Consider the following 24609-nt stretch of genomic DNA (forward strand, 5'->3'; position numbering starts at 1 on the left):
GCCAAGCTGTCAGCCCATGTGGCGTGTCCGCGCGGGGACGGCAGCGGTTAAATAGCGCCGGCGCGGGCCTAGAGGGAGCCAGAGAGACGGAAGCGGCCCGGCCTCCCCTCCGCCGCGCGCTCCATCCTCGCTCTCCCTCCGCCGCCCACGCCACCGCCCGCGCCCGCGCCCGCGCCCAGACCAGGTACGAGCGGCCAGGCCGGGCCGGGGTCGGGAGTTGGTTGCCGGGGACCGGAGTCCTGGGGCCGGGCAGGGGCCGGGGCGGGGGTGGTGCGGTCAGGCTCGAGGGGGCGCCGCCGGCCCGCATCTTCCGGCCTTGGGCGCGCGTCGTCCGGCGCGCCAGTGGCGAGGGGTAGCCCCGCACAGCCTGCCCTGGTCTCGGGGTCCGAGCCCCCGGTATGGATGTTCGAGCCCCACGGGGCGCCCGAGGCCGGGCGGCGAAAGGCCCTCGCGGCATGCCCCAGGCCCGGCGGGGCAGGTGGGCGGATGGCGAGGGGCGGACGCCCAGAAGCGCCGCGAACAGCCATTTTGGTCTTGGGCTGGGCCGGGCGGCTGCGGACCCTCGAGGGCCTGTAGGAGCCCCCAGCCGCCCGGTGTGCGCCCAGCTCCGGCAGCCCACAAGGGCCTCGTTTCAGGCCGGGCCGCCAAGCCCCTCCATCCGCAGCGTCCCCCCACCTCCGGGTGCGGGATAGCAGAGTCTCAGCCGACCGGAGGGCCTAAGAAGAAGGGAGGGTGGTGGGTGGAGGAGGCGCGGGGCCGGATGAGGACGGCTTCCCCACCACGTGGGCTCCGTTTGGAGCCCCCGAAGTTCTGGGGGGAGACCGGCTCCTGCCCCGTACAGCCTCGCGGCGGCGCATGCGAGACAGTGCGCTCTGCAGGGGTCTCCACCCCCTTGCCTAGTCCCGCCGGACTCCGCGTGAATAGCAAGTAGGGGGAGAACAGAGCGGGCGCTTTCTGGAGAAGCAGCCGCCCCGGGAGCTGGTGCCTCTGGGCCGGCAAAGGGCTCTTTATTTAGCGCTGGGGGAGGGGGCTCCCTCTCTGCCGGGACAGCAGGGTGATCAGGGCACCCAAGGAAGACGCTCTCTCCACTTGCTTGTGCTTTCCTTTGCTCAGAGAGACGCTGGAGGGCCGCTGGTTGGCGAGTCTAGCGGTCATTAGCGCCATGAGGCCCTGGAGCCTTGGTGGAAGTGTGCAGGATCGACCCTGGCCTTGCCCCCTTCCTCAAGGGCTGTACAAGAGCCCCCATCCTGAGCCCACAGCCTCAGGGTAGCCTAGGCTCCCTCGTTGGCGTCTTGGGAACCTGGGTCTGGGTGGCCAGGCAGGCTGCGTGGAGGTTGGCAAGCAGGACTCTGAGGCCTCAACCTGTGCAGGTGTGTGGGTCTGGGTAGCACTTGACCAGCACCTGACTAGGAGTAGTTCTCCAGGTTGGAGCTCGCTGGAGCAGCCATACAGGCTGGGTCTGTCCACTGTGGGGCAGGGACCAATTTTGCCCCAGAGCCCCCCAGGCCTTGGCACTCTCAGTGCCTGAGCCGTTGGGCCCAGCATGGAGGACAGCGTGGGGTGCTGAGTGCAGAGCCGGCCGGTCAGCAAGGGTGCGCTTTCTCACCCGCACGTTTGCTCCTTCTCCTTCGCCTGCTAAATTCCCTTGGCCAGCTCTTGATAGGCTGATGGCCAGGCAGCCCTTTCCTAGGAAGGGTTTGGGCCCTTCTCTGGGTTGGCCCTGCCTGCCTCCCACTGTGAGGCCCCCTCCTGAGACCACTGCAGCAGGGCCGTTTTGGGGTCACCCCAGGCCAGGGCCAATGCCCAGAGAGCCCAACACTGCCAGTGAGAGGTGCAGGCAGGCTGGACCGGAGTGGACTCCCCGCCTCCCAACCACCGTACACATACTTCACCCAGGGCATCCGTCCGGCTGGCACACAGCACAGGAGCTGGCCGTGTGGATCTTTGTTGTGGGGCTTTCTGAGCTGCTGCCCTCAGACCCTTGGGTGGGCCAGATGGCGGAGGGGGGTCAGGGAGCCAGGGCCGGGGGAGCAGCAGCTGGGCCTCCAGTGAGGCTGCAGACTGGCAGTGTGGGTGCTGAGGTTGACCAGTGACCGGGCCCCCACACCACCCTCCCTGCAGAGAGAGCAGCCATGGAGGAGGTGGTGATCGCTGGCATGTCCGGGAAGCTGCCTGAGTCGGAGAACTTGGAGGAGTTCTGGGCCAATCTCATTGGTGGTGTGGACATGGTGACGGATGATGACAGGCGGTGGAAGGCAGGTAAGTGGGCCTGGGTTCTCCTCTCACTGCCGCTGGGTACACAGTCTCCAAGCTACCAGGACAGGCCTGCTCTGGCCTGAGCTCCCGTCCCACCTGCAGAGCCAACGGTCACCCAAGGTGAGGCCATGCTGCAGGCTCTTCCTGCGAGATGGCGCCAGGAGAAGGCTCAGGGCGAAGGAGAAACTGGGGCCTCTGGCCAGTGGACTAGGGACTGAACTCCAGTCCGCAGGAGACTGAGGGCTGGCCCTGGGCGTGGTCTTTGCCCACTTCACAGATGAGCTGGGTAAGCTGCGAGGGGGCAGATCCAGAGCTAGGCCAGGTGGGTGAGCACCTGTGGCCCCACTGCCCACCACCTGGCCCCTGCAGAGCCTGGCCAGCCACTGCTGGCCCACATGTCCCAAACTGTCAGATAAGACATGAGGCTCTCCCAGGAAGCTGGTTGGACTCCCTCACGCCCAGTAGGTTCTTCAGCAGAGCGGCTCTTCCTGATCTACGGGATGTGAGTCAGTGTGGCGGAGCCTGGCCTGGCCTCAGCCTCTGGGGCCAGTGTCAGGCCACGCAGGGGGTCTCCAGCCAGGACAGGACAGTGGTGGGTGGGAGGAGGGGGCCCTCCCCCCACCGTGCTGTGCTCTGGGACACCACCCGTGAGCCTCCCCCTAGGGCCCCCTCTCAGAAGTGGGCCCACCCATCCCGGGGAGCCTTGGCTCCCTGCTGCCACAGGGACGCCACTGTCAGTCACTCGGGGCCGTGAGGTTCCGTGGCTGGCCCCTCCACCTGCGTGTGTTCCACAGGACTGTATGGCCTGCCCCGGCGGTTAGGCAAGCTGAAGGACCTGTCCCAGTTTGACGCCTCGTTCTTCGGGGTCCACCCCAAGCAGGCAAACACAATGGATCCCCAGCTGCGCTTGCTTCTGGAGGTCACCTATGAGGCCATTGTGGACGGAGGTGGGTCATCAGGAGGCTGACAGCCAACCTGGGACTTCTGGGGGCCCATCCCTGAGGTTCCTGCCGCCCCTCTTGAAAGCGTTCCTCCATTTTGCTTCTAAGAGCAACATGTGTTCATGACAAAACATCCAAAACATAGGAGCTGTTGAGGGAGCGGAGTCCTGGGCCGGGGCCAGTGGGCTGGGGAGGCATGGGCCTTGGGCAGGCCACATTTCACAGCTGCACACCAGAGGTGTCCCAGGCACGTCCTGATGCCCCAGTTTCCTCACTCTCCATTGCATGGCTGATCTTGGGGGCGAGGGAGGGTGCCAGGCAGAGTAGGAGGCGAGACCTGGCCCCACGACTGTTACCCTCCACACTCTTCTCTGCCGGGTTAAGTCTGGCTTTGGACAAGTGCCTCGAGGCCAGCTGCCCCTTGTCCCAGGGCACAGACTTGTCCCAGGGACACCAGGGACGTAGAAGTCCTGCCAGGTGGGAGAGGGGAGGCTGACATGTGGGTGAGGCCCCTCAGTAGGTGAGCAGTGAGAGCTCAGCTCTGAGGGGGAACCTGGGGCCTGCCTACTCCCACCTGTGGTTGACAGGGTGGGTATCCTGGCCTTGCAGTTTCTTGTCCTGCAGCAGATGCTAAGTAGTCTCTGGGGTTGACACTGAGCGTGATGGGGTTATGGACACATGCTGCCTGGGGTGGAGTGGAGGGGAGGTGAGAGGACCCTGGTAGGGGAAAGTGGAGACCTTTCCACTGCCCAGGCCCCACCCGGAGACCTTGGATGCGGCTCCCCAGGGGCCGGCCAGTGTCCCTCCCTCCTTCCCAAGCCTGGACACTCGGCTTTTGTCTCTCTCTGTCTTCTTATCTTGGCCCGCCCAGGGCAGGCCGCCCTCAGGGCTCACCAGATCCTGCCAGCAACACCAGGGGCCAGGGGAGTAGCCTAGGGACAATGCTGCCCTCTGTCCCCACCTCCGGCTGTCTCTGGCCGCTGCCTGACCCAGAGCCTGGAGCCCCACCTGGCACCCCGCCCGTGCCTGGGCCCTGGTTCCTTGTGACCTGGTTATCCGTTCTCAGCCCTACCTGGGCTGGCCGCCCCACTGTGGCTCTGCTCTCTCTTCCCTGGCCCACCTCGTCCCTTCCAGAGCCAGGCTGAGAGGCGAGAGCTGGGTGGTGGGCTGGGCATGTCACAGCAGCTAGGGCTGACCTCTGTCTCCTACAGGCATCAACCCAGCTTCCCTTCGTGGGACGAACACCGGTGTCTGGGTGGGTGTGAGCAGCTCTGAGGCCTCAGAGGCTCTGAGTCGAGACCCTGAGACCCTCATGGGCTACAGTATGGTGGGCTGCCAGCGCGCCATGATGGCCAACCGCCTCTCCTTCTTCTTCGACTTCAAAGGTGGGTGCACACACAGCTCCTCTGGGCCTCGGACTGGGGCAGGGTGGGGCCGGACGGCAGCTGAGACCCTTCCAGACTCTGACCTCCCCCCTCCGAGGAGGGCCTGCAGGGGTGAGGTCCTGGTATCATAGGCTCCACATGGAGGGCACCTGCTAAAGCTGCCAGGGCCCCAAGGTTGGGGGAGTCCCACAGCTGCATTGTGCCCTTGCCTGCAGGGCCCAGCGTTGCCCTGGACACAGCCTGCTCCTCCAGCCTGCTGGCCCTGCAGAGCGCCTACCAGGCCATCCGCAGTGGGGAGTGCCCCGCGGCCGTTGTGGGTGGCATCAACATCCTGCTGAAGCCCAACACCTCGGTGCAGTTCATGAAATTGGGCATGCTCAGCCCTGAGGGCTCCTGCAAGTCCTTCGATGCAGCAGGTGAGGGCGGAGGGCGTGGGAGCACAGGATAGCACCCCCGCCCCCGTTTCACCCTACACCAACCCCTGAGCTCTGCCCTGAGCTCCTAGGCCTGAGGTGCCCTTTGCCCCCAGGGGACGGCTACTGCCGTGCAGAGGCTGTGGTGGCCGTCTTGCTGACCAAGAAGTCCCTGGCCCGACGGGTGTATGCCACCATCCTCAATGCCGGCACCAACACTGATGGCTTCAAAGAGCAAGGTGGGAGCATCCCGGGCAGGGTGAGGGTGGGGCTGCAGGCGGTTAGGTGATTGGTGGTGTGCTGAGGCCTGGCCCCGCCCACAGGCGTCACCTTCCCCTCTGGAGAGGTGCAGGAGCAGCTCATCCGCTCCCTGTACGAGTCGGCCGGGCTGACCCCCGAGTCCCTGGAGTATATCGAAGCCCATGGCACTGGCACCAAGGTGAGAGCCCTGCCTGGCCGTGTGCACACCCCACACCCCATGCCGGAGAGGTGCCGGGGTGGAGTCCTGACCTCCCTGAGTCCCCCACAGGTGGGCGACCCCCAGGAGCTGAATAGCATCATGCGGGCCCTGTGTGCCACCCGCCAGGACCCCCTGCTGATCGGGTCCACCAAGTCAAACATGGGGCACGCGGAGCCCGCCTCGGGGCTCGCAGCACTGATCAAGGTAGGCGGGCGGTCTGGGGCCATCCTGCCCCTGCCTCCTCAGCTTCCTGCTGCCCGGTCGGGGGAGGATCCCCACAGGCTGTGCTGTGGGGTGTGGGCCACTGAGACCCAGACAGCAGGGTGCCAGCATGTAGCCATTCCCTGCCCTAGTCCACTGGGCCAGACATCTTGCCCGGTACTGCTCCACAAGAGACCAAGCCAGAGGGTGGAAGCAGCGGGGCGGCCCCACCTGTCCAGGGCTGCCCTTCCCCGTGGCCTGCTGACCAGTTGGTAGCCCAGAGCATCCAGGTCAGCACTGCTCAGGCTCCCTGGTGCTCTGGGCTTCCTGGGCCACTGTAGCTACCCGTCTGCAGCTCTTAGATTGGGACCTGGGGTGGAGTCTGGCTGAGGGACCTTTGTGTCTAGCCCCATGGCCATTAGTCCGGAGGTGGCAGGGACCCTAGATGAGGCCCAAGGCCGAGAGGGGAAGGGGCCTGCGGCTCGGTCACCAGACCACTGCACTGGGGCTGGGCAAGGTTGGGGGGGAAGGAAGTCTGTTGCAGCGGGCAGGTGGCCTCAGAGTGTCCTCAAGAAGGGAAGTACCTGAAGCCCACCCTGACCAGCAGGGCAGGGATCCCGGGGCTGGCCACCCCACTGACCATTAGGCACCCATAGGTGCTGCTGTCCCTGGAACACGGGGTCTGGGCCCCCAACCTGCACTTCCACAGCCCGAACCCCGAGATCCCAGCGCTGCAAGACGGGCGGCTGCAGGTAGTGGACCGGCCTTTGCCCGTTCTTGGGGGCAATGTGGGCATCAACTCCTTCGGCTTCGGTGGCTCCAACGTGCATGTCATCCTCCGGCCCAACGCCCAGCCGCCCCCGCCACCTGCCCCACACTCTGCCCTGCCCCGTCTGCTGCGGGCCAGCGGGCGCACCCTTGAGGCCGTGCAGGGCCTGCTGGAGCAGGGCCTCCGGCACAGCCATGACCTGGCTTTCGTGAGCATGCTCAACGACATCGCGGCCGCCCCCACGGCCACCATGCCCTTCCGTGGCTACGCTGTGCTGGGCGGCCAGGGCGGCAACCAGGAGGTGCACCAGGTGCCGGCTGGCAAGCGCCCACTCTGGTTCATCTGCTCCGGTGAGCCCCCGGCTCCCCAGGGTGTCCCCGAGGGCAGTGGGGGCAGGGCCGCGCAGCCCTGCCCTGACGCCTCTCACTGGGACAGGGATGGGCGCACAGTGGCGCGGCATGGGGCTGAGCCTCATGCGCCTGGGCAGCTTCCGCGATTCCATCCTGCGCTCAGACGAGGCCGTGAAGCCTTTGGGACTGCAGGTGTCGGACCTGTTGCTGAGCACAGATGAGGCCACCTTTGATGACACCGTCCAGTCCTTCGTGAGCCTCACTGCCATCCAGGTGCACCCCCGGGGTCTGGGGTGAGCGGGCCGGCAGGGCGGTCAGCCTGGCGTCCCCGGGACTGGCGTGACGCACCCTGTTCCCCCAGATTGCCCTCATAGACCTGCTGACCTCCATGGGCCTGCGGCCTGATGGCATCATCGGGCACTCCCTGGGTGAGGTGGCCTGCGGCTACGCCGACGGCTGCCTCTCTCAGGAGGAGGCTGTCCTCGCTGCCTACTGGAGGGCCCAGTGCATCAAGGAGGCCAACATCCCGCCTGGGGCCATGGCAGCTGTGGGTAGGTGTTGCCCTGCGCTCTGCCATCCCACTCCACCCATGGGCCTGAGGGTCTCCGTGGGAGGGGACGTCTATACTGGCACTTTCGACATTGGTGCTGGGCAGAGGCAGGGTTCTGGGGTGACTCGCCGGCCGCCGTCCTCCTCACTTCAGGGTGAGAGCGACCTGACAGCCTGCTCCAGTGTGCCCTGTATGGCCCCCCTGAGCCTGCTGGCCTTGGTGCTCAGCATACTTGCCCATGGGCATCAGGAGAGGCCAGCATGGTTTTCCCATGAGCCTGAGCTAACTGGGGGCTGCAGGGGAAGGAGTGGGCCTGTTCGCACTTCGGGCAGGCAGGGCTGGGGACGGAAGGACACCCGAGAAAACCTGAGGGACTGGCAGGAGAGTGAGGCCAAGGTCCTCTGTGGTTGGTCAGACATAGGAGCCTTTGGCCTCAATACTGAGCCGAAACTGGCTCCCGCCTCTGGGGTAGCATTAACGACACCTCTGCCTGAAATCAGACACGGCAGGGGTGAAAGTGCCTCGTAAAGGTGCCGCTGTGCAGCTGTCATCACCGCCTCTGTCGTTAGAGCCACCCCGGCAACGTCTTCCTCCCCCTGGGGAGGGGCTGAGTGAGGGTGCCGGCTCCCTGTGGCCACCTTCTGAGGCTGTCTCTGCCCCCAGGCTTGTCCTGGGAAGAGTGTAAGCGGCGCTGCCCCCCTGGTATCGTGCCTGCCTGCCACAACTCCAAGGACTCTGTGACCATCTCCGGACCTCAGGTGGGCCCTGGGAGGCGAGGCCTCATCCCCAAGTCCCCTCCTATCCCTCAGGGTGAGCTCTGCATGGGGAGCGGGGCACAGGCCTAGGACTGCTCGTCCAGCGCCCCTGCGCCCTCCCCGCCCCCACCCCAGGCCGCAATGTCCGAGTTCGTGCAGCAGCTGAAGCAGGAGGGTGTGTTTGCCAAGGAGGTGCGGACAGGTGGCATAGCGTTCCACTCCTACTTCATGGACTCCATCGCCCCTGCGCTGCTGCAGGCACTCAAGAAGGTGGGTTGCTGCCCCATGGGCTGCCTGGCGGGGGCCTCCCGGAGGGCGGGCGGGCAGGCGGCCCCAAGCTCCCTCACGCCGACCCAGCCTGACCGTGTGTGCAGGTGATCCGGGAGCCACGGCCCCGCTCCGCGTACTGGCTCAGCACCTCCATCCCCGAGGCCCAGTGGCAGGGCCACCTGGCCCGCACGTTCTCAGCTGAGTACAACGTTAACAACCTGGTGAGCCCTGTGCTGTTCCAGGAGGCACTGAGGCACGTGCCCGAGCACGCCGTGGTGCTGGAGATCGCCCCCCACGCCCTGCTGCAGGTGCGTGCTGGGGGGGCAGGATGGTCAGGTCCGGGAGGGATGGCGGTCGGGCTCCGTGTGGCCTTGTGGGGTTGGGTGGGAGCTAGTCAGGGAGGCCCAGCCTGTCTCTGCCTCTCAGGCCATCCTGAAGAGAGGCCTCAAGTCCAGCTGCACCGTCATCCCGCTGATGAAGAAGGACCACAGGGACAACCTGGAGTTCTTCCTCGGCAACGTGGGCAGGCTCCACCTGATGGGGTGCGTCCCCTCGCCCTGCTTGACGCTGGGAGCCCCTCAGCCATAGGCTGGCCTTGAGATCGTCCCCAGGAAGCGGGGCTGTGGGTGCTGGGCCACTGTCACACCCTCACTGCAGCCCCCACCCCACCCCGTCTCGGTCATCCCTGGGGTCTTAGGGGAGAATGGTTGGCAGTACCCACCCAGGGTGGTCCTGGGGTCAAATGTGCTGCTCACATCTCCCCTCTGCACCCTCCAGCATTGACATCAACCCCAACGGTCTGTTCCCACCCGTGGAGTTCCCGGCCCCCCGGGGGACCCCCCTCATTTCCCCGCACATCAGGTGGGACCACAGCCAGACTTGGGATGTGCCCGCCATGGAGGACTTCCCCAGCGGCTCGAGCCGCTCCTCTGCCACTGTCTATAAGATCGGTGAGTGAGGTGTGGGCAGGCGGGGGCGGCTCCTTCCTCCCGCTCGCTGGCACTAAGGCCCATGCCCCACAGATGCCAGCCCTGAGACCCCTGACCACTACCTGTTGGATCACTGCATCGACGGCCGCGTAATTTTCCCCGCCACTGGCTACCTATTCCTGGTCTGGAAGACGCTGGCACGAGCCCTGGACCAAAACATGGAGCAGGTGCCTGTGGTGTTCGAGGACGTGACACTACACCAGGCCACCATCCTGCCCAAGACAGGTGAGGCCGGCGGCTCGGGATGCGGGGCGGGAGTGCCGCCTGCTGACCTCTGCTGCTGACCTCTGACCCTGCTGCCTGCAGGGACCGTGCCCCTGGAAGTGCGGCTTCTGGAGGCTTCGTGCACCTTCGAGGTGTCTGAGAACGGCAACCTGATCGTGAGCGGTGAGCGGGGGCACCCGCCCAGGCTGCAGAGTCCCTGGTGGGGGTCTCTGGGTGGACCCTGGCTGCCAGCTCAGCCCGGCCTTGCCCTCAGGCCCTCTGCCACCCCCGCCCACAGGGCAGATACACCAGTGGAAGGACCCCGATCCCAGGCTCTTTGACAACCAGTATGGCACGGGCCCCACACCTGTAGACCCCAGTGCTGCGTTCCACCTGAGCCAGAGCGACGTGTACAAGGAGCTGCGGCTGCGGGGCTACAACTACGGCCCCCACTTCCAGGGCATCCTCGAGGCCAACCTCGAAGGTGGGTGCAAGGGGGCCCCACTTTATACTCAGGAACATGCTTTGGGGCTAACTCCTGCTGCCCGGCGTTAGATGCCCAAGCTGGGTGAAGGGAGGGCAGTTGTGGGTGTGAGGGGGCCGCATGGAGGAGAGGGCCCACTGGGGGAGAGACCCAACCTGGCCGACTGACGGTCCCTCCACCCCAGGTAACACAGGCCGGCTGCTGTGGAAAGACAACTGGGTGACCTTCCTGGACACCATGCTGCAGATGTCCCTCCTGGTCCCGGGCCACCGCAACCTGTGCCTGCCCACACGCATCACCGCCATCCACATCGACCCCACCACCCACCGGCAGAAGCTGTACGCGCTGCAAGGCGAGACACAAGGTAGCCCCGCCCTGGCCCCACACACTTGTGTCCCTGCGCCAGGTGCTGCCCGCACTTACCCAGCATGTCCCCGCAGTGGCCGACGTGGTGGTGAACAGGTATCTGAACAGCATCGTGGCCGGCAGCGTCCACATCTCGCGGCTCCACGCCTCGGTGGCCCCTCGGCGGCAGCAGGAGCAGCTGGCACCCGTCCTGGAGAAGTTCTGCTTCACGCCGCATGTGGAGAGCGGGTGCCTGGCTGGGAGCCTGGCCCTGCAGGAGGAGCTGCAGCTGTGCAGGGGTGAGGCCTGCGCCCACCCCCTTCATCCCGGGGTCCAGCTCCCAGTTCCTGTGCCCAGTCTGGCAAAGGGGAGCTCATCACCTCCCCTCATCGCCCCGTCACAGCCCCTCCTTCATGTGGAGCCCAAATCTGCCTTCCCCTCGTGAGTGCCCCCAGGCCTGGCTCCCCCAACCCAGAGCTGATGTCTTCAGAGGAGGCCTAGCACACACAGGTGACAGATTTATCCCCTTCTGTCTATGCCCCTAGCCAGGCATATAGGCGTAATGCCATGAGACAGCTCCCTACACAGGGCTCACACCCAACCTGATGGGTGGGGAGAGCTGGGGAGGGGCAGCAGGGCCATCAAGGCACTGAACCCACCCTCTGGAGAATCCACCCTCTGTAGGGCTCACACCTGGGTGGGAGGCAGAGCAGCCCTTCACCCGCCCAGTGGTCCAGATGGTTGATGCCAGTTTCTAGCCCTGGAGGACTAGACTGCCCACTCCGTCCTTCTATTTGCTGTCAGTGGGCAGAGCCGGGCGGTGGGTCCTGCTTACCTCTGAGTCCCTGCTCCAGGCAGACACCAGTTGCTGGGGGACCTTCAGGAACCCCAGCCCAGCTGAGGCTCTTCCCTAGCACCCATCTCTGTCCTCCCCAGGGCTGGCACAGGCACTGCAGACGAAGGTGGCCCAGCAGGGGTTGAAGATGGTGGTGCCCGGGCTGGACAGTGCCCAGGCTCCCCGGGAGGCCCCACAGCAGGGCCTGCCTCGGCTGCTGGCCGCTGCCTGCCAACTGCAACTCAATGGGAACCTACAGCAGGAACTGGGCCAGGTCCTGGCCCAGGAGAGGCCCCTGCTGTGTGACGACCCCCTGCTCAGCGGCCTCCTCGACTCCCCAGCACTGAAGGCGTGCGTGGACACCGCCCTGGAGAACACGGCCAGCCTCAGAATGAAGGTGGTGGAGGTGGGTGCTGGGCGCAGAGGCAAGCACTGTGGACCCAGACGCAGGCAGCCCTGAACACCAGGAGGGCCGGGGCCCCTCTGAAGCGAGGCCGCCCGCACACTGAAGGGGAAGGGGCACAGAGAAGGGGCTGGAGGTGGGCTCTGCGGGTGCTGTGGACAGGGCAGCGCTGGCCCGTGGCCTCAGCGGAGTTGGTGGGTGGGCCTTTCTGGGAGACACCCAGCTGAGGGGGTGGGTGCGCCTGCCCCGCGGCAGCTGATCCAAGGAGCTCTTCCACCCCAGGTGCTGGCCGGTGACGGCCGACTCTATTCCCGCATCCCGGCGCTGCTTAACACCCAGCCCCTGATGCAGCTGGACTACATAGCCACTGACCGCCACCCCCAGGCCCTGGAGGCGACCCAAGCCAAGCTGCAGCAGCTCGACCTGACCCAAGGCCAGTGGGACCCTGTGGACCCGGCCCCCAGCAGCCTGAGCAGGGCTGACCTCCTGGTGTGCAACTGTGCCCTGGCCACCCTTGGTGACCCGGCCACGGCCGTTGGCAACATGGCGGCTACCCTGAAGGAGGGAGGCTTCCTGCTGCTGCACACGCTGCTCGGAGGTTACTCCCTGGGGGAGACTGTCGCCTTTCTCACCTGCTCTGAGTCACATCAAGGGGGGCAGCACCTCCTGAGCCAGGTGCGGGGCGGGGCCGGGATGGGGAGGGGCCGGGATGGGGAGGGGCCAGGAGGCTGCCGAGCACTGACCCCCCAACGCACAGGACGAGTGGGAGAGCCTATTTACCGGGGCATCCCTGCACCTGGTGGCCCTGAAGAGGTCCTTCTACGGCTCTGTGCTCTTCCTGTGCCGCCGGCCAGCCCCGCAGGATAGCCCAGTCTTCCTGTCCGTGGAGGACGCCAGCTTCAGATGGGTCGACTCACTGAAGGTCAGTCCCTCCCAGCCCTGGCCAGGCCTGGCTAATGCAGCTCCAACGCTGGGGCCTGGGGAGCCCCCAGAAGCCAACCCCTCCCTCGTTCTACAGAACATCCTGGCTGACTCCTCGTCCCGGCCCGTGTGGCTCATGGCCGTCGGCTGCACCACCTCAGGTGTCGTGGGCATGGTGAACTGTCTCCGAAAAGAGCCCGGCGGGCACCGGATTCGGTGAGATGCCCACTGAGCTGCATGCCCCTTGCTCCTCCCCTCCAACCCCCCCCCCCCCAGCTTCCCCTCACCTGTCTGGCTGCCCATAGGTGCGTCCTGGTGTCCAACCTCAGTAGCACGTCCCCCACCCCTGAGATGGACCCAAACTCCTTGGAGCTGCAGAAGGTGCTACAGGGGGACCTGGTGATGAACGTCTACCGGGACGGGGCCTGGGGGGCGTTCCGCCACTTCCCACTGGAAAAGGGTGAGCGCCCAATGTGCCACCCTGCCCCCCCAGTCTCCTCACCTCGCAGCTGGGTGGGCTGAGAAGGAGAGGGCAGGGGGACCCTGGCTGGAAGCCCTGCCCAGCCCAGGGCTGCGTGTGACCCTGTGGCAGCTCCACTTTCTGTCACCCACAGACCGGCCAGAGGAGCAGACAGAGCATGCCTTCATAAACATCCTCACCCGAGGGGACCTCTCCTCCATCCGCTGGGTCTGCTCTCCTCTGCGCCACGCCCAGCCCACTGGCCCTGGAGTCCAGCTCTGCACCATCTATTATGCCTCCCTCAACTTCCGAGACATCATGCTGGCCACGGGCAAGCTGTCCCCTGACGCCATCCCAGGTACAGGCAGCACACGGTGGGGGGACCAGAACAAAGACCCTTGGGGCCAGGACCTGGGAAGAGGGGGGTCCTCACCCCACAATGCTCAGGAACCTGGGAGGCTCCTCGAGCCCAAGCTCACACACTGGGGTCCTCCTGGGGAGGTAAGGGGCTCACCCACCATCTGCCCCCAGGAAAATGGGTCGCTCGAGACTGCATGCTGGGCATGGAGTTCTCCGGCCGAGATGCCAGAGGCAAGCGTGTGATGGGGCTGGTGCCCGCCGAAGGCCTGGCCACCTCCATTCTGGTGTCTCAAGACTTCCTGTGGGACGTGCCTTCCAACTGGTGAGTCGGTCAGGGCTGTGACCTGGGGCCCAACATGGATGTGGCCAGGGATCAGGCCAGAGCTGACCCCTGCGCTGTGCCCATAGGACCCTGGAGGAGGCAGCTTCAGTGCCCGTCGTCTATGCCACAGCCTATTACGCGTTGGTAGTACGCGGACGCATGCAGCCTGGGGAGACAGTGCTCATCCACTCGGGCTCGGGCGGTGTGGGTCAGGCCGCCATCGCCATCGCTCTCAGCCTGGGCTGCCGCGTCTTCACCACTGTGGGTAAGCCTACAGCCCTTCCCAGAGCCCAGGACTGCCCCTCCAACGCCTGAAGCCCAGACTTACTAGCAGCGTCTCTCCCCACCAGGGTCAGCTGAAAAGCGGGCATACCTCCAGGCCAGGTTCCCACAGCTCAACGAAGCCAGCTTTGCCAACTCCCGGGACACGTCCTTTGAGCAGCACGTGCTTTGGCACACGGCCGGGAAGGGTGAGTGGCTCCCATCACTAGCCAACCGCCATCCACCCATATTCTCAGCCCCCTCTTCCTCCCATCCCCCCCTCTCCGGCCAAGCTGGAGGAGACACCGGCCCAGGCGGGGACAGGGTCTGGCCTTCTGGACTTGTGCCACGTTGGCTGGGCAGTGGTCTTGACTGTGAGGACCCCTCTTGCCCCCCCACCCCAAGGTGTTGACCTCGTCCTGAATTCCCTGGCGGAAGAGAAGCTGCAGGCCAGCGTGCGGTGCCTGGCCCAGCATGGTCGATTCCTGGAAATTGGCAAATTTGACCTTTCCAACAACCATCCCCTGGGTGAGGCTGGGCAGCAGGCCGGGTGGGCAGGGGGCTGTTGGGCAGGGCAGGGGTCCACAGGGTGGGCTGTCAGCTGAGTAGTGAGGCCGCCACCTGCCCACCTGTCCAGGCATGGCCATCTTCCTGAAGAACGTGACTTTCCACGGGATCCTGCTGGATGCAATCTTTGATGACGACAGCGCCACCTGGCAGGAGGTGTCGGCGCTGCTGCAGGCAGGCATCCGGGACGGTGTGGTGCAGCCCCTCAAGTGCACCGTGTTCCCCAAGACCCAGGTGGAGGACGCCTTCCGCTACATGGCCCAGGGCAAACACATCGGCAAAGTGGTCCTCCAGGTGAGTAGGGCACCCCAGGCACCCCCAGCTCCGGCCCCTGCCGGCACTGTGTGAACAGCGGTGCTACCTGGGCTGCAGGTACGCGAGGAAGAGCAGGAGGCGGTGCTGCAAGGGACCAAGCCCACCCTGATGGCGGCCTTGTCCAAGACCTACTGCCCAGCCCACAAGACCTACATCATCACGGGGGGCCTGGGTGGCTTCGGCCTAGAGCTGTCCCAGTGGCTCATGCTGCGAGGGGCCCAGAAGCTGGTGCTGACCTCCCGCTCCGGGATCCGCACAGGTGACCGGCCCCAGGGAGCACGAGGGTGGGGCGGTGGGAGAGGCCTCAGTCAGCTCCCCGTCCTGCTGCCCTCCGGGCGCCTGGGCCTAGGGCCAGAGCCCTGATTTGCCCATCCCCACCATCTGTGTCCCGCAGGCTACCAGGCCAGGCAGGTCCGTGAGTGGAGACGCCAGGGTGTGCAGGTCCTGGTGTCCACCAGCAACGCCAGCTCGCTGGATGGTGCCCGGAGCCTCATCACTGAGGCCACCCAGCTTGGGCCTGTAGGCGGCGTCTTCAACTTGGCCATGGTGAGGACGGCTCTAAAGGGGCTGCAGCCAGCTGCCCAGGGAAGCCCCCCGCCCCAAGCAAGCCCTCCGAAGCCCTGGGGCAGAGGCAGGTGCTAAGATCCCCTCACCCCAGGTCCTGAGAGACGCCATGCTGGAGAACCAGACCCCTGAGTTCTTCCAGGACGTCAACAAACCCAAGTACAATGGCACCCTGAACTTGGACAGGTGGGCTCCTCCCTTCTCTCTCTCCTTCTCCCAGCCCTCCCCCGCACGACCCTCACACTGCTGTCCAGAGACCAGGCCACAGGCCTCTGCCGGGGTCTGAACCAAGGGTCCGGGACAGTGGAGGCGGTTTGGCAGGCGAGCCAGGGATCCTGGGCATGTCGGCCGGTGGGCTGGGGAGGCCGGCTGGGGGTGACTCAAGAACCCACAGGGTGACCCGGGAGGCATGCCCCGAGCTGGACTACTTCGTGGTCTTCTCCTCGGTGAGCTGCGGGCGTGGCAACGCCAGCCAGACCAACTACGGGTTCGCCAACTCCGCCATGGAGCGCATATGTGAGAAACGCCGGCATGACGGCCTCCCAGGTGGGTCCGCCCGCCCCTCCTCCTCCACTCCTGCGGTGCCACCCTCACTTATGCCCCTTCTCACCCCAGCCCCCCACCCTCCCTCACCCGCAGGCCTCGCCGTGCAGTGGGGTGCAATTGGCGATGTGGGCGTCGTGCTGGAGACCATGGGTACCAACGACATAGTCATTGGCGGGACGCTGCCCCAACGCATCATCTCCTGCATGGAGGTGCTGGACCTCTTCCTGAACCAGCCCCACCCCGTCCTGAGCAGCTTTGTGCTGGCGGAGAAGAAGGCCGCAGCCCATGGTGACGGCAGCAGCCAGCAGGACCTGGTGAAGGCTGTGGCTCACATCCTGGGTGAGGGAGCACCCTGCACCCCCCAACTGGCAGACACTCAGCTCCCCTGAGTCTGGTCTCCCTGGCTGCAGAAGGGGGCATGCCGGCTTGCTCATGGAGGGAGAGACACAGGTGGTCTGTGCAGAGCTGGGTGGGTGCTGTGTGCCATGACCATAGTGATGATGGTTTGGGAAGACCCAGCCATCAGGGCACAGTACCCACCAAGGCCCATCCCCCATTGCCAACTGAGCGCCTCTCCCCAGGCATCCGTGACTTGGCCACTGTCAACTTGGACAGCTCACTGGCAGACCTGGGCCTAGACTCACTCATGGCCGTGGAGGTGCGCCAGACGCTGGAGCGAGAGCATGACCGGGTGCTGTCCATGCGGGAAATCCAGCAGCTCACGCTCCGGAAGCTGCAGGAACTTTCCTCGCAGGCTGGCACAGCTGATGGTAGGTGTGGAGGGGGGTATCCCCGAAACAGCACAGGTCTTCTCAGTGCTGCTGGCCTGTGAGCAGCCTGGACCCACCTGCCCCCACCCAGGTCAGGGCTCGTCCATCTGGCCCCGTCCTGAGAGCCCTCAGTGGGAGCCCAGTGCCCCCATCCACCTCCTACCCTAGCCACCAGCAGCCCCAGTCAGGTGTGTGCGTGTATATGTGTGCATGCTGGGGGATTGTAGCAGGGGACCCCATGTGGCCCCGGCCCTCCCTGGCATCTGCCCCTCTTCACAGAGCTGGTGGCCCCCACACCCAAGGAGGACAGCCCTGCCCGGCAGCAGGCCCAGCTGAACCTGAGCACCCTGCTGGTGAACCCTGAGGGCCCGACCTTGGCTCCACTCAACTCTGTGCAGAGCTCCGAGCGGCCCCTATTCCTGGTGCACCCCATCGAGGGCTCCATCACGGTGTTCCACAGCCTGGCTGCCAAGCTCAGCATTCCCACCTACGGCCTGCAGTGCACGGGAGGTATGTCAGGGTCCTGCGGAGCTGTCCCCACAGCGGGCCTCCTCCGTCCCCCAGTGGGTTGAGGGTGACGTGCACGTCCAGACAAGGGCTAAGCCTCACGCTGTCCCTGCAGCTGCGCCCCTGGACAGCATCCAGAGCCTGGCCGCCTACTACATCGAGTGCATCAGGCAGGTGCAGCCAGAGGGGCCCTACCGCATCGCTGGCTACTCCTATGGGGCCTGCGTGGCCTTTGAGATGTGCTCACAGCTGCAGGCACAGCAGAGCGCCGGCCCCACGAACAATAGCCTCTTCCTGTTCGATGGCTCGCACACCTACGTGTTGGCCTACACGCAGGTGAGGACGGCAACGGCGCCCCTGGGGCCGGGTCTGGAGTCCCAGCCCCTTGTGCCGCCACTGCAGCAGCCCCTCCTCCCTTTGCAGAGCTACCGCGCCAAGATGACCCCTGGCTGCGAGGCCGAGGCCGAGGCCGAGGCCATGTGCTTCTTCGTACAGCAGTTCACTGACGCGGAGCACGGCAGGGTGAGTCTGCAGATACCGCGCGGCCAGAGGCCTCCCGACACCCCTGCCCCCCATTCACGTGCTTGGCGCCACTCATCGTCCTGTCTGTCCTCCAGGTGCTGGAGGCGCTACTGCCCCTCGAGGGCCTGGAGGAGCGCGTGGCAGCCGCCGTGGAGCTGATCGCACAGAGCCATGCGGGCCTGGACCGCCATGCCGTCCGCTTCGCGGCGCGCTCCTTCTACCAGAAGCTGCGGGCGGCCGAGAAGTACACGCCGCAGGCCACCTACCATGGCAACGTGACACTGCTGCGCGCCAAGACAGGCGGCACCTACGGCGAGGACCTGGGCGCCGACTACAACCTGTCCCAGGTGTGCGACGGCAAGGTGTCCGTGCACGTCATCGAGGGTGACCACCGCACGCTGCTGGAGGGCAGCGGGCTGGAATCCATCCTCAGCATCATCCACAGCTCCCTGGCCGAGCCCCGGGTCAGCGTGCGGGAGGGCTAGGCCGGAGGCTCCTGCATGCGGGGCCCACCCCGCCGGCCCCGCACCCCACGTGCAGCCACCAGTAGGACCAGCGCCCTCCCCGCTCCCACCCCCATCCCAGCTGCCCCGGGCGCGGGGCTGGGACCCGCGCCGCCAACTCGGAGACCTGCCCGGTCTGTGAAGAGTCGGCCGAGCCGCCAGCCAGGCCAAGCTTCCTGAATCGCGCGGGCTCTGCCACGCGGGTCCATTTGTCGTTTCTCCGTTTGGATTCTCCTATTTATTGGGTCGCCAGGGAGACGCCGGTTGGTCCACCTGTGAGGCCGGCGCACGGTAGCCAGGCCGGGGCCCCATGATGCCGGCAGTGGAGCGGAGCAGCCCCGGGCACTGGGCACCCACCCTGTTCGTCTGTGTTCATTTTTCAAGAAACAACATTCAAACTGCTGCTTGGATTTTGAAATTTACTGTAATTGTCTGTGTAAAGAACCATGTCTGGATACTGTTTCATTTTTACACCAACCTCGTAGAAATGTTGTCTCCTCTGGAGCCTCCCCACGATTAAACCGCACGTGCGCTCTGGCCTCTGGGCATCCTTTCTTCCTGACCAGCCCTGTGAGCCTGCACTGTCCTGGCCAAGTCCTGGTGGCCCGGAAGGGACCACCCTCTGCTCCCTGCTGGAGGGAGGGGGCAACGCCTGGCTCCTGAAAGCAGGCTGGACACCTTGAGGCAGGGGCCCCTCTATCAGGGAAGCTTGACCAGGAGGAGACAGGTATGCCGTCTTATGATCCACTGGCATAATCGTGGGGTACCCCCTAGGGTACCCTTGCCAGATTTCCTTATCCCTCAGGGAAACCTCAGGTTTTCTCTCCTGGGCCTCAACTGAGTGGAGGATGCCCACCCACATTATTGAGAGTAAACTTTTATTTGAAGTCACCTGATCGTAGACGTGAAGCGCACGGACCAAATACCTTCACAGCAACACCTAGGTGAGTGTGTGCTTAACTGGCCTAGTCCAACGGAAGACTGACCACACAGGTTTAGGCAGAAGGAATGAAGGCTGCATGGAAGGAAGTAGTGGGGCAGGGAGGCCCCTGAGCATCTGAACCTCGCCAAGCCAAGGGATGAGGTGGACGCACTGGGCTGGAAGCTTCTGGGCCAACAGCAGAGGTGAGATGGGAGCAGGGAGAGAGGTGGGCCCTGCACTGGGCCAGGACTGAATCTGGGGCCGGGGGAGCAGGCCCACTGCTAGACTTCTAGAAGGATGTGTTGAACCCAGAACATCCGGGGGCCCTTATATGTTCCTCAGAAAGTTCAACGTAGAATTACCATGTGAGCCAGTAATTCCACTCCTAGGTATAACTCAAAAGAATTGGAAACGGACTCAGATACTTGTACGCCAATGCTCATAACAAGAAGTGTTACTCATCTACAACAGCCGAGAGGTGGAAATAATCCAAGAGTCTGTGAACAGATGAATGAGTATACAAATGTGGTCTGCCCACATAATGGGTATTATTCAGCCTTAAAAAGGAATGAAGTTCTGATAACATGCTACAACATGTATCAGAACATAGTGTGAAAAAGTTTCTGGAGCAGGTATGTTAATATCGGAAAAAGTAGGTTTCAGAGCAAAGAATAGGTTAGATATAAAGGATCATTTCATAATGATAAAAGTGTCAACTAATCCAAAGGACATGAGAACCCGTGCTCCTATAACAGAGCTCCAAATTACACAAAGCGAAAGATCTGGAAGAAGAATCGGAATTCCCTGGCAGTCCAGTGATTAGGACTCCGTGCTTCCGCTGCAGGGGGTGTGGGTTCAATCCCCGGTCGGGGAACTAAGATCCTGCACGCTGCATGGTGCAGCCCAAAAAAAAAAAAAAATCAGGCAATCTACAATTACAGTTGGAGATTTCCAAAACCCTTCTCAATAACTGAACAAGTAGAAAATCAGTAAGGATGTGTAAGACTTGAGCAATACAATCAACCAACTGACATTTATAGACCGACCAGCCAACAGTAGCAGAATGTACATTCTTTTCAGATTCACATAGAACATCTACTAAGATGGTTCACATTCTGTGTCATAAAACCAGCCTCAATAAGTTGAAAAGAACTCAGCTTCTATAAAGTATTTTCTTTGACCATAATTGAATAAAATTAGAATCAATAGCAAAAAGATCTCTAGAATATCCTCAAATATTTAGAAACCAAATAACATACTTCCAATAACCCATGGGTTGAAGAAGAAATCAGAAGAGAAATCAGAGAGTATTTTGAACTGACTGAAAATGAAGACGGCATGCCAAAATTTGTAGTGTACAGCTAAAGCAGTGTAGGGGAAATACATAACAATAAAGGTCTATGTCAAAAAAGAAGAAATGTCTCAAATTAATGACTTCAAATTCTGCCTTAAACTAAACAAAGAAGAGCAAATGAAACCCAAACTAAGCAGAATAGAGGAAATAATACATATCAGAGTGAAAGTCAAATAGGAAACAGAAAAGCAGAAAATGAAATTAAAATCTTCTTTGAGAAGACCAGTAATTCATAAACCTTAAAACAGATTGAGCTGGGAAAAAAAATAGAAAAAACACAAATTACCGATAGTATCAGGAACGACAGAGGTGACATCACTAAGATTCTACATATATTAAAAGGCTAGTAAGGGAATATTATGAACAACTTAATGCCAAACAATTGGACAACTTAGAAGTGAACAAATCCCACACAAAACACAAAGTCAAGAAGATATAGGCAGGGCTTCCCTGGTGGCGCAGTGGTTGAGAGTCCGCCTGCCGATGTAGGGGACACGGGTTCGTGCCCCAGTCCGAGAAGATTCCACATGCGGTGGGGTGGCTGGGCCCGTTAGCCATGGCCGCTGAGCCTGCGCGTCCGCAGCCTGTGCTCCGCAACGGGAGAGGCCGCAACAGTGAGAGGCCCGCGTACCGGAAAAAAGAAAAGATCCCACGAGCCGCAGGTAAGACATGGCGCAGCCAAATAAATAAATATTTTTTTAAAAGCGCATTGAGATATCACACACGTATTTGCATGGCTAAAATTAGGCATACCAAGTGTTGGTGAGGATGTGGAGAAACGAACTTTTCTACGTTGCTGGTGGGAATGCAAAATGGTGGAACCACACGGGAAAACAGTTTGGCGATTTCTTTGAAAGGTTCAACACGCACCTACCATATGCCCCAGCCATTCCACTCCTAGGCATTTACCCGAGAGAAACAGAGCATATGTCCACACAAAGACTTGTCCGTGAATGCTTCCTGCAGCCTTATTTGGAAAAGCCAAAAACTAGAAACAACAATCCTTCACAGGTGAATAGGCAGACAAATTGTGGTTCATTTCTGAAATGGAATACCACTCCACAATAAAAAGGAATGAACTACTGATACACACAGAAGCATGGATGAATCTCAAAATAATAATGCTGAGTGCAAGACACCAGACCAGAGAAGAGGATAGCTTTTCCTTGACTTACGATGGGATTATGACCAATAAACCCATCATAAATTGAAAATACCGTGAACTGAAAATGCACTTGCTACACCTAAACTACCGAACATCACAGCTGAGCCTCGCCCACCTCAAATGTGCTCAGAACACCAACATCAGTGGGCAGTGAGGCAAAATCATCTAACACAAGCTCTATTTTATAATAAAGTGTTGACTGTCTCACGTAACGGATTAAATACCATACTGACAGTGAAAATCAGAATGGTTGTCTGGGTCCAGGATGCTTGTTCACCCTCGTATCACGGGCTGACTGGGGACTGCGCTCGCTGCCGCTGCCCAGCATCACGGGAGAGGACCAGACTGCATATTGCTAGCTTGGAAAAGAGCAACGTTCAAAATTTGAAATATGGTTCCTACTGAATGTGTATTGCTTTCACACCATCATAAAGTAAAAAAAATCGTAAGTTGAACCATCATAAGTTGGGGACCATCTGTCTATGTAATATGACTCCATTTATACAAAGTTCTAGAAAGGAAAATTAATCTGCAACAGAAAATGGATCAGGGCTTCCCTGGTGGCGCAGTGGTTGGGAGTCTGCCTGCCAATGCGGGGGACACGGGTTCGTGCCCCGGTCTGGGAAGATCCCACATGCCGTGGAGCGGCTGGACCCGTGAGCCATGGTCGCTGAGCCTGCGTGTCCGGAGCCTGTGCTCTGCAATGGGAGAGGCCACAACAGTGAGAGGCCCATGTACAGCAAAAAAAAAGAAAAAAGAAAAAAGAAAATGGATCAGTGTTTGCTAGGGATAGGAGGGGGGGAGGGGAGGGAGGACTTACAAAGGGGTAGAGGAAGCATGGGGGATAATAAATAGTTCCATTATTTTGATTGTGGTAGTTTTACTGTTTACATACATGTAAAAACTTATTTCCTTGTCACCTTATGTGCAGTTTTAAACTGTTAATTATACCTCAATAAATCTGTTAAAAAGTTTATATATATATATACCAAATAAAAGTCACTTAGACACCTAACATAATAAGACACTTCTCTCATTCTAAGAGAAATACAAACGACAACCACACTGAGCTATCTCATACCTTACCCATCAGACAGGCACAAATTGAGAACACCGCCTACAACCTCTGATGGTGAGGCCGTGGGGAGACGGACTCATGCGCTGCTGGTGGCAATGCAAAAGAGCACAAATCCTCTGGAAGGAATTTGGCAATCTGCAGAAAGATTACCTATGCATTCCCACGTCTTGTAATTTATCCTAAATGTATATCTACAGCAATTTTTGTAAAAAACCAAACCACACACACACAAGCAGATTCATTGCAGCATTATTATTATTATTATTATTATTATTTGGCTGTGTTGGGTCTTCGTTCCTGCGCACAGGCCTTCTCTAGTTGTGGCGAGTGGGGGCTACTCTTTATTGAGGTGCATGGGCTTCTCACTGCGGTGGCTTCTCCCGTTGCGGACCACAGGCTCCAGGCATGCGGGCTTCAGCAGTTGTGGCACGTGGGCTCAGTAGTTGTGGCTCACAGGCTCTAGAGTGCAGGCTCAGTAGTTGTGGTGCACGGGCTTAGTTGCTCCGTGGCACATGGGATCCTCCCAGAACAGGACTCGAACCCGTGTCCCCTGCATTGGCAGGCGACTCCCAACCACTGCGCCACCAGGGAAGTCCCTCATTGCAGCATTATTTGAAGTTGCAAAATATCAAGAGATCACTGACATGTCCATAAGAGGTGATTGACGTACTAAGCGACAGCCCATTCCCACGGAAAATAAGGAAGACTGCTGTGATATTCAAGACACAGTATTGGGCTTCCCTGGTGGCGCAGTGGTTGAGAGTCCACCTGCCGATGCAGGGGACACGGGTTCGTGCCCCGGTCCAGGAAGATCCCACATGCCGCAGAGTGGCTGGGCCCGTGAGCCATGGCCGCTGATCCTGCGCGTCCTGAACCTGTGCTCTGCAACAGGAGAGGCCACAACAGTGAGAGGCCCGCGTACCGCAAAAAAAAAAAAAAAAAAAAAAAATTTCTGGCTGGACTATTGCTTGCTCCAACCATTATCATGGCCTCAGGCAGCTGAGATACAGGCCTCTACCCAGTTGTTTGCTACTGTGATTGCAATTGTTCTTTGGGGCTTTCCCCCTCCCCCAATCAAGCCAGCTCTCTCCAGTGTCTGTAGGAACTTGAGGTCCTCAAGGCCTACCTGGCTCTGGTGGAACTACCATGGGGAGGGAGGAAATAAAAGTAGTTCAATACTAAAACTCCACAGACTCCCATTGTTCTTCTTACAGATGTTCAGTACTTTTTTTTTAATAAGTGCTTTTCAAATATTGTATGCCTTTGGTCAACTTCCAGAGTCCTGGAATGGTTGCTTTTAACAGTTCTGCCCAGTTTTATCACTGCTTTTTGGGGATGAGATTTGGTGAGCTCCTCAATCTGCTATTCCAGAAATCCCACCCACATACATAAATATAAATTTTCTAGTAGCCACATTGAGAAAGATAAAAAGATAAAATTATTTTCAATAATGTATTTAACCTAATATAAAAATATTATTTCAACATGTCATCAATATTCTTTAAATTATGAATTCTTTTACTTTTTTTGTTTCCCACTAAATCTTTGAAAACTGGTGTGTCTTTTTACTGTTACAGCACGTCTTAATTCAGACCAGTCACATTCGAGCACTCAAGATATGACAGCTGGCTGCCATATTGGACACACAAGGATGGGTATTTGATATTAGGAAATTGTTATTTTTCAGGTGTGTTAATGATATTGTGGTTGTTTCTCTAAAAACTCCTGTCCTTTGGGTATGTTGAAATACTTAAGGATGAAATGATACAATGAAACTTGGTTCTGCCAGAGGAAAAATTTTCCCTCTTCCCTTTTGGGACTGTGCTTGGAGGTCCCGAAAATTAATTGACAAAAGACAGGTG

At 60.7% G+C, this 24609-nt stretch overlaps 1 protein-coding gene across 1 annotated transcript; it reads left to right on the top strand.

The window, feature by feature from the left end:
- On the top strand, window positions 1–18765 carry FASN (fatty acid synthase). The gene is made up of 42 exons (XM_033846484.2): window positions 1–184; window positions 2122–2259; window positions 3051–3203; window positions 4409–4582; window positions 4798–4998; window positions 5112–5234; window positions 5319–5434; window positions 5525–5659; window positions 6313–6775; window positions 6861–7048; window positions 7137–7326; window positions 7989–8083; window positions 8216–8350; window positions 8455–8658; window positions 8777–8892; window positions 9128–9300; window positions 9373–9564; window positions 9646–9726; window positions 9842–10027; window positions 10212–10391; window positions 10468–10671; window positions 11309–11613; window positions 11893–12285; window positions 12368–12532; window positions 12629–12747; window positions 12837–12991; window positions 13146–13349; window positions 13523–13673; window positions 13760–13938; window positions 14024–14143; window positions 14340–14462; window positions 14572–14795; window positions 14874–15075; window positions 15211–15362; window positions 15475–15566; window positions 15775–15926; window positions 16020–16265; window positions 16508–16696; window positions 16976–17206; window positions 17319–17539; window positions 17627–17725; window positions 17821–18765. Exons 2-42 carry the CDS (start codon window positions 2133–2135, stop codon window positions 18208–18210), a joined length of 7548 nt encoding a protein of 2515 aa, XP_033702375.1. The 5' UTR covers window positions 1–184; window positions 2122–2132; the 3' UTR covers window positions 18211–18765.
- Window positions 18766–24609: the final 5844 nt, after the last annotated feature.

This window comes from Tursiops truncatus, chromosome 20 (assembly GCF_011762595.2).
Source record: "Tursiops truncatus isolate mTurTru1 chromosome 20, mTurTru1.mat.Y, whole genome shotgun sequence".
Classification (NCBI taxonomy): domain Eukaryota; kingdom Metazoa; phylum Chordata; class Mammalia; order Artiodactyla; family Delphinidae; genus Tursiops; species Tursiops truncatus.

What these genes read in the sequence shown, in the direction of transcription:
- FASN (XM_033846484.2), top strand. Translation starts at nt 2,133, where the DNA reads ATGGAGGAGGTGGTGATCGCTGGCATGTCCGGGAAGCTGCCTGAGTCG. An exon ending in CAAGTCCTTCGATGCAGCAG is followed by an intron (nt 4,999 to 5,111) that starts GTGAGGGCGGAG and finishes CTTTGCCCCCAG; the next exon opens with GGGACGGCTACTGCCGTGCA. An exon ending in CCGGCATGACGGCCTCCCAG is followed by an intron (nt 15,927 to 16,019) that starts GTGGGTCCGCCC and finishes CCTCACCCGCAG; the next exon opens with GCCTCGCCGTGCAGTGGGGT.